A 6,386-nucleotide genomic window follows, 5' to 3' on the forward strand; every position below is an offset into this window, starting at 1 on the left:
GTGATACACTTAGACCTTCCAAAAGGTTTGACTAAATCCCTCATCAAAGGCTCTTAGTAGTCTTGGAACAACAGAAATCATCTTGGATTGGTAATAGGTAGCAGAGCGCAGGAATGGACAGTTCTTGCAATGGAGGGATGTAAATAGCAGGTCCCCAAAGATCTGGATGGGGACTGGGACTTTTTCATTTCATCATGAATTCTTGCACTTAGAGGTAAGCAGGGAGGTGAACAGGTTCGCCTTTGACCACACATTATTTGGGGTCGTATGGGCTTTTAAGAAAATCTCTCCAAACAAGGTAGGCTACAAAATGGCAAATGCAGTTGTACATATATGTAAAGTGATGCCTATTTGCATACTGGGGCAAAAATATAATAATCCTAACCACATATACATTGATGAGGTCTGAAGTGGAAATGACTTAACCAGGAAAGGGAACTTGGGATTGTGCTTCATAGTTCACTGAAATAACTGATGCAGCAGCTGAGAAATACCGTATGCCGTTCTGATTGTCCCATTTTAGAAAGAGAAAAGAATGTTGCAGAGTTGGAAAAGGGGCAGAAACGAGGAACCAAAATTATTAAGGGGCTGGAGCAACTCTCCTGTGAGGAAAGGCATTTCGGGGCTTTTTAGGTCAGAAAAAAGACAGCCAGATTGTAAGTTTATAAAATAGTAGGTTTATACAATTACACATGGTGCAGAGAAAATGGGTAGGGAGATATTTTTCTCCTTTCCCCATAATACTAGAACCCAGTGGGATCATCCTGTGAAGCTGATTGGAGGGAGACTTAAGACACATAAATGGAAGGGCTTCTTCACACGGCGCTACAGACTTCACTTCCGCAAGATGTGGTGATGGCCATCAATTCAAATGGCTTTAAAAGTGGGCTGGACAAATTCATGGAGAATAAGGCTATTGATGGCTACCAGTCATTTTGGCTATACAGACATTCCAGAGTCAGAGGCACTGAGTCACAGAATGACACTTGCAGGAGCAACAGCAGTGGGAGAGGGATATCGTCATGTGCCGCTGGTGGGCTTCCCGGAAGCATCCGGGAGCCACTGTGGGGAAGAGGATGCTGGAGTCGAGGGAGCCATTGTGATCCAATGGAGGATCAAACGGAGGGGACACTCTGCCACTCTACGAATAGGTGGTGCAGCCAGATTTGAGAAGAGGTGGCGCTCCCGAACCCCCACTGCAAAAAGGGCAGAGGCAGAAAAGTCTCAGGAGAGGGCAATCAAGGCAACTGAAGTGGAGAAAGGCCGTCTCCCCACCAGAAACGTCTTGGAGGCTAGGAAAACAAGCCAGGTAAAGAGGGGGGGGAAAGGCAACTAAAAATGGGCCCACTGTACGGAAGGCAGGGATCCCACCCCCGAGTACAAGTGGCCAGCAACAATGTGTGGGGATGGCTAGCAGCTCCTTCACACATAGGGCTTCCCAGGACCAAAGCGCAGGGGATGTGGTGAACCAGCAAGGGAACTGCTAAGGCCTTCACCAAGGCTGTATGCAGAGACTCGCTCGCTTATGTCCCACCGAACTGAACAGGACTTGCTTTGAAGCAAACATGCGTGATGAACGGGTTGCAACATGTGCTTGTTGCTGGCAGGTTCCCCCCAGATGTTCCTCAGCCTGGAGGATTCACAGGTGGGTGACAGAGGCAGACCTCGGCATGAGGGGGGGGCACTCCCAGCCAGCTCAGTGCATGGGGGCAGCTCATCCTTGCAATCCTGTGAGGCTTCAAAGGGCTGCTCTCAAGTGCAGGATGGCACTGCCAAGACACCCCCCCACCCCCTTCCAAGGATGGCCAATCTATGCGGAGCGATTTCCGAGGGAATTTCCTGATGCTTCGAAGGGCAGCCACCCGACCATGCCATCAGCAGTCAGGGAGCCTGGTGCCAAGCCAGGCCCTTGGAGGCCTCGCTCTGTGCATGAGCCATCTGGGTGTCCCCCAACCCTTCCCACCTCCAGGAAGTGGCACCGGCTCTTCAGGGCAGCAGGGCTCCCTTATGACTCCCTCTGGTCCCACCCCACCTGCGAGGAGCCGTCTCCCCTTTTGCCCACACCCCTGCCAGATTTCGACAGCTCCGCTTCCAGACCGGCAATCCCAGAGCCCAAGGTTGCTGGCCGGGGGGGGGGGGGGGAGGGGGGAGGACTCCCAGGCGTCCAAATGTAGGGGACCAATGCAAGATCCAGCAGCAGACAGCATGGCTGTTCTTCTGCACCGTACGAAGCCCTCTGGCCTTGTGCTCTATCCTTTTACTGGCACATCAAGCTGGCACGTGCACAGCCTCCACTGCTCGGCCAGAAGGAGGAGACTGCTGCTACACAGAGACGGGCCTGCGAACAAGGTGCCATGAGCCCCCCTCCCCAAGGCTCGGGGGCCAGAGCACCCATCTCAACATGGTGTGGCCCGCCCAGCCTGGCTTTGCAAACACCAGCCAGCTTCTTGCCGGCTGAGCCCGAATCGGCACCTGCCCCCTGTCAGCCTCCCCAGGCCCTGATCCTCCAGCTCCTTCCCATGACATCAAGGCCCAACTGCTCGGGCCTCTTTCCAAGGCCCAGAGATCTGACCACAAGCCTCCCACATCGGGCTGCCCTGCTCCTGCAGAGAGAGAACCAGCCATGATGGGCTACACCTTGCTTGCAGCACTCAGGGCTGGTTGGATGCTGCTCCCGCCTTGGGGCTGGCGGGGAAGCCTCAGCCCCTTCAGCGCTGGGGAGCAGCCTCAGCCTCGCCTTCCTCCTGGTGATGCAGCAGCAGCAGCTCCAAGTCTGAGCCTGACGCCTTGTGCGGCTTTGCACCCTTTGGCCCTGTGTGGAGAGGGGGGGAGGACTCAGCCAGGGCTGGCCAGGAAGCAGCCCAGCTCATTCCAGAAGCTTGCCAGGCAGAGTGCACAAGAACCGCCTGCCTCGCCCCGCTCACGCTACCTCTGGCACCGAAGGCCTTCAGTGCCACATGCAGAGCGATGCCCAGCAGGCATGCAGCAAAGCCGAGCCAGTTCAACAGGCTGAGGTGGTCTCCCAGGAGATGCGTGGCCAGAAGCACTGTGCAGACTTCCTGGGGACAAGAGAGCCATCAAGCCACGGCCGTGACAGACAGCAGCTCATCCTGGGACTTGCCCTCTCCCAAAAAGAAGTACCCCGGCCTTCTCAGGGAAAGGAGCCCACCAAGCTTGAGTGTTCACATTGAGGCCAACCAGCAACCTCAGACCCTTTCCTGGACCCACCGTCCAGGCCGAGAACGGACTGGCTGTGGGAACCACAGAGGGTTGCCCAGAGGGAGCTAGAGTCCTAGCGGAGGAAGGCTGGCAAATACCTTGAAAATCCCAGAGATAGACAGGGTGAGGCTGGAGGTTCTCGACACCAAGAGGAACTCGGAAAAACCCAACCCAAAGGCAAGCAGCCCCCCCAGGGCCAGCTTCCCTAGCTGGCTCAGCAGCAGCTCTGCTTCATGGAAACGGAATAGCTTCTCAGATGCAGACAAGGGCAGACCTGGAGAAGGGAGCACCCGGACAGAACGGAGACGGGCTTGCGCACGTCCAAGGGCAAAAGGAGACATACACGGCACAGCCTCACGGCTGGATTGCAAGCAACTCCCAGGGGGGTCCCAGTAAGAGGGGTCAGACTTGCAGCGCAAGGAGGCTCCGTCCGCACCAGCCAGGCACTGTCCTGCCTCCCAGGAGCCAAGTCCTGGAGCAGTCAAGGGAGCCACAGACCAAGGGTAGGGCGGCTGCCCCCCCCCAGAAACATAAGAAGGACCCTGGAGCTGGACCACACCAAAGGCCTCCCACATCCAGCATCCTGTTTCTGCCACTGGCCAACCAGAGCCCCAATGGGAAGCCCATAAGCAGAATAGGAAGGGGCCTCTCCCTCTGTGGTTCTGCAGGGACTGAAATCCAGAGGGGGCATATGGAGACCGTGGCTAGCAGCCACTGACTACCTTAAGGGAATCAGAAATTGAGGGCCACAGAAAAACCTACAGAGATCTGCTTTTCCACCAGCCTTTGCTTCTGGGGCCATTTTCTCTGGTGCACAGGAGTCCCTCCGCAGGCGACTCTATTGCCCTGTCTGCAGCCTTCCTCTTCCAGCTCAGGTATCACTTGCGCGCTGAGGGGTGCTGCGCCTCCAAAAAGCCGCCCACCACCTCACCCAAGCAGCTTACCCTCAAAAGCAGCAAAGAGGGGAAACAGTCCAAGGAACATGGCGGGCTGCAGGTGGAACATGGTGTCAATGGGATTCTGGAGCCCTGCGGCAGGGGAGAGAAGAGCAGCTTGTCAAGGGGCAGGGGCTGAGCGGGGCCCCCAGGCAGCCTCCCAAGAAGCACACGCACCCAGCTCGTCCTTCTGCAGAAGCATCTGCGTCAGCGTCCAGCGGATGCCACCCAGGAAGGAGGCGCCCAGCACCAGGAAGAAGCCCTCTGCGTCGAACTGCACGGCCTTGTAGGTGAACAGGAAGAGCCCGCCGGCAACGAGTGCCACCACCAGCATCAGCGCTGCCCTCTGGCCGGAGAAAGAAGCGCAGCGTGGGCCGGATGGCAGGTCCCGCGCCCAGCGCGCCAGGCCGGGCCAGGCCCCGCCGCTCAGCCCGGGGCGGCGGCGGGCGGCTTACCGGCTCCTCCAGCTTGAAGGCCAGGGAGAAGAACAAGACGAAGAGCACCGCCGAGGACTTCGTCATGGTGTAGCTGCAGGGCCAGAGGCGAAGGCGGCTGTTGGGCAGCCCGGAGCGCGCGCCCCGCCCCGCCCCGCCCCGCCCCGCGCCCGGCCGCCCAACTCACAGGGAGACGGAGATGTAGAGGAAGCTCCAGTTGCTGAGCCCCACGTCCAGGGCCGTGGCCAGCGCTGGGAGGAGAGGCGGAGGCGGCGCGCCGTCAGGGGGCAGGCGGGGCGGCGCCCTGCTCCCGCCGCGCGGGCGGCCGGCCGGCCGGGCAGCGGCGCGGGCCCCGCAGCCGGAGAGCGGCCTCCGCCACGCGCCGCCCGGCCCGGCCCGGCCCGCTGCCAGGCGCCCCCACGCGCCCGCGGGGCCCGCGGGGCCCCCGAGGCCGCCCGCCCCTCCCGCGCGCGGGGCCCGACGGGCCGGGCTCACCTGCGGGGCCCACGCGGCGGAGGTAGGCGGCCCAGGGGAGGAGGGGTCGCGCGGCGCGGGCGGCGGCGCCCCCCCCGCAGCGGCAGCGGCGCCGGGCCAGGCCCGCCAGCGCGAAGGTGACCAGCAGGTGCAGCAGCGTCATGAAGAGCGGGAAGGCGAAGCCCTGCGGGCGGGCGGGCGGGCGTCAGGCCGGGCGGGCGGGCGGGGGCCCACCGCGCCCGGCCCGGCCCACCGCGCCTCACCTTCATGATCCACTTGTTGTAGAAGGTGATGCCGATGGAGAAGGCGTAATACAGCAGCACCAGCGCCGCCGCCGCCGCCGCCGCCGCCATCGCGCGCGGGGAGGGGGAGGGAGGGGCCCCGCCAGCCGAACCGCCCTTCCGGCCCGCCCCTTCCGGCCCCGCGCGCCTGCGCGGGAGCCGCTGCCTCGGCCGGCCGGGCGCCCTCCGCGCGGCGCGAGCCTTAGACGCGGCGCCGCAGGACGGGGCCCGCAGGAGGCGGCCCTGGCCGCACAGCCCCGCTGCCCGCGCAGGGGGAGGCCCGCCCGCGCCGCCCACGGCCGGGGCGCCCGCCGAGGCCCTCGCGGCGCCCGGGCGGGTTCAGCGCGGCGCCTCCGCCGGGAGCGGGGACAGCGCCACCGGCGCCGCGGGGGCAGGCGAGCCGGGGGCGCGGGCGCCAGGGCCCGAGGCGAGGCCGGGCAGCGCCGCCTCCGCTCTCCTCGCGGGCGGCCCCCCTCGTGGCGGCGCCCGGCGGATCCTGTCGGAATGGCGAACGCCGGACGCCCCTGCCCCGGCCAGCCACCGCAAGGGACACGCCCCCGTTCCAGCCTCCCAGGCCGCGGCAACCTGCAGGGGGGCCCGTCCTCCATGCCGCAGCCTGCGGGTTTCCACTTGGCCGCGAGGGCCCGCTTGGTGGCGGTGCCCACCCCGTGGAGCAACCTCTCCTCTGCAGGATGTATTGAACGCATCTTCCTCCTCTGGCTCTCCTCCAGCCACGAGCGACCTTGAACAATCCTCAAGGCCGTACTACTGTGTAGGTGTTGTATTGCTGTTTTTTGGTCTTGTAAACTGCTTCAGGATTTGTGCAAATGAGTGGCATAGAAATGTTGCTGATAAGTAAACAAAACAGTAATGGAACTTCCTTTTGTCACAGCAACCACACGCTACGTCAACACGTTCATCAAGCTATCTGCCCGCTGCTACTACAGCCCTTAGCATTGTCTTTTAGGGGCAGCTGCCACATTTGCCCTGAGAGGAGGCCATAACATGAGCATGAAAGAGGAGCCGAGTGTCCCACCTCCAAG

At 61.9% G+C, this 6,386-nt stretch overlaps 1 protein-coding gene across 5 annotated transcripts; it reads right to left on the reverse strand.

Annotated features, from left to right (window-relative positions):
• Window positions 1-654: 654 nt before the first annotated feature.
• Window positions 655-5,473, reverse strand: SLC35H1 (solute carrier family 35 member H1). 5 transcript variants are annotated; one of them, XR_014790830.1, is made up of 10 exons: window positions 5,326-5,473; window positions 5,084-5,246; window positions 4,776-4,839; window positions 4,610-4,682; window positions 4,332-4,500; window positions 4,164-4,247; window positions 3,318-3,493; window positions 2,930-3,059; window positions 2,638-2,812; window positions 655-1,196 (listed from the first exon to the last, which is right to left on the reverse strand). XR_014790830.1 is itself a non-coding variant. In XM_084854983.1 (9 exons), exons 1-9 carry the CDS (start codon window positions 5,413-5,415, stop codon window positions 2,709-2,711), a joined length of 1,053 nt encoding a protein of 350 aa, XP_084711109.1. In that variant the 5' UTR covers window positions 5,416-5,473; the 3' UTR covers window positions 655-2,708. The 5 variants fall into 5 exon arrangements, 2 of the variants coding, with proteins under 2 accessions (XP_084711109.1, XP_084711110.1); XR_014790831.1 differs by having other exon boundaries at window positions 655-1,292; XR_014790832.1 differs by lacking the exon at window positions 5,084-5,246 and having other exon boundaries at window positions 5,326-5,451.
• Window positions 5,474-6,386: the final 913 nt, after the last annotated feature.

Source organism: Heloderma suspectum, chromosome 4 (genome assembly GCF_057233095.1).
Source record: "Heloderma suspectum isolate Gila_16-S chromosome 4, 16-S_ref, whole genome shotgun sequence".
In the NCBI taxonomy this organism is placed as follows: domain Eukaryota; kingdom Metazoa; phylum Chordata; class Lepidosauria; order Squamata; family Helodermatidae; genus Heloderma; species Heloderma suspectum.

What these genes read in the sequence shown, in the direction of transcription:
- SLC35H1 (XM_084854983.1), bottom strand. Translation starts at nt 5,415, where the DNA reads ATGGCGGCGGCGGCGGCGGCGGCGGCGCTGGTGCTGCTGTATTACGCC. An exon ending in CCTTCAAGCTGGAGGAGCCG is followed by an intron (nt 4,501 to 4,609) that starts GTAAGCCGCCCG and finishes TTCTCCGGCCAG; the next exon opens with AGGGCAGCGCTGATGCTGGT. An exon ending in CCTCTTTGCTGCTTTTGAGG is followed by an intron (nt 3,494 to 4,163) that starts GTAAGCTGCTTG and finishes TCCCTTCTCCAG; the next exon opens with GTCTGCCCTTGTCTGCATCT.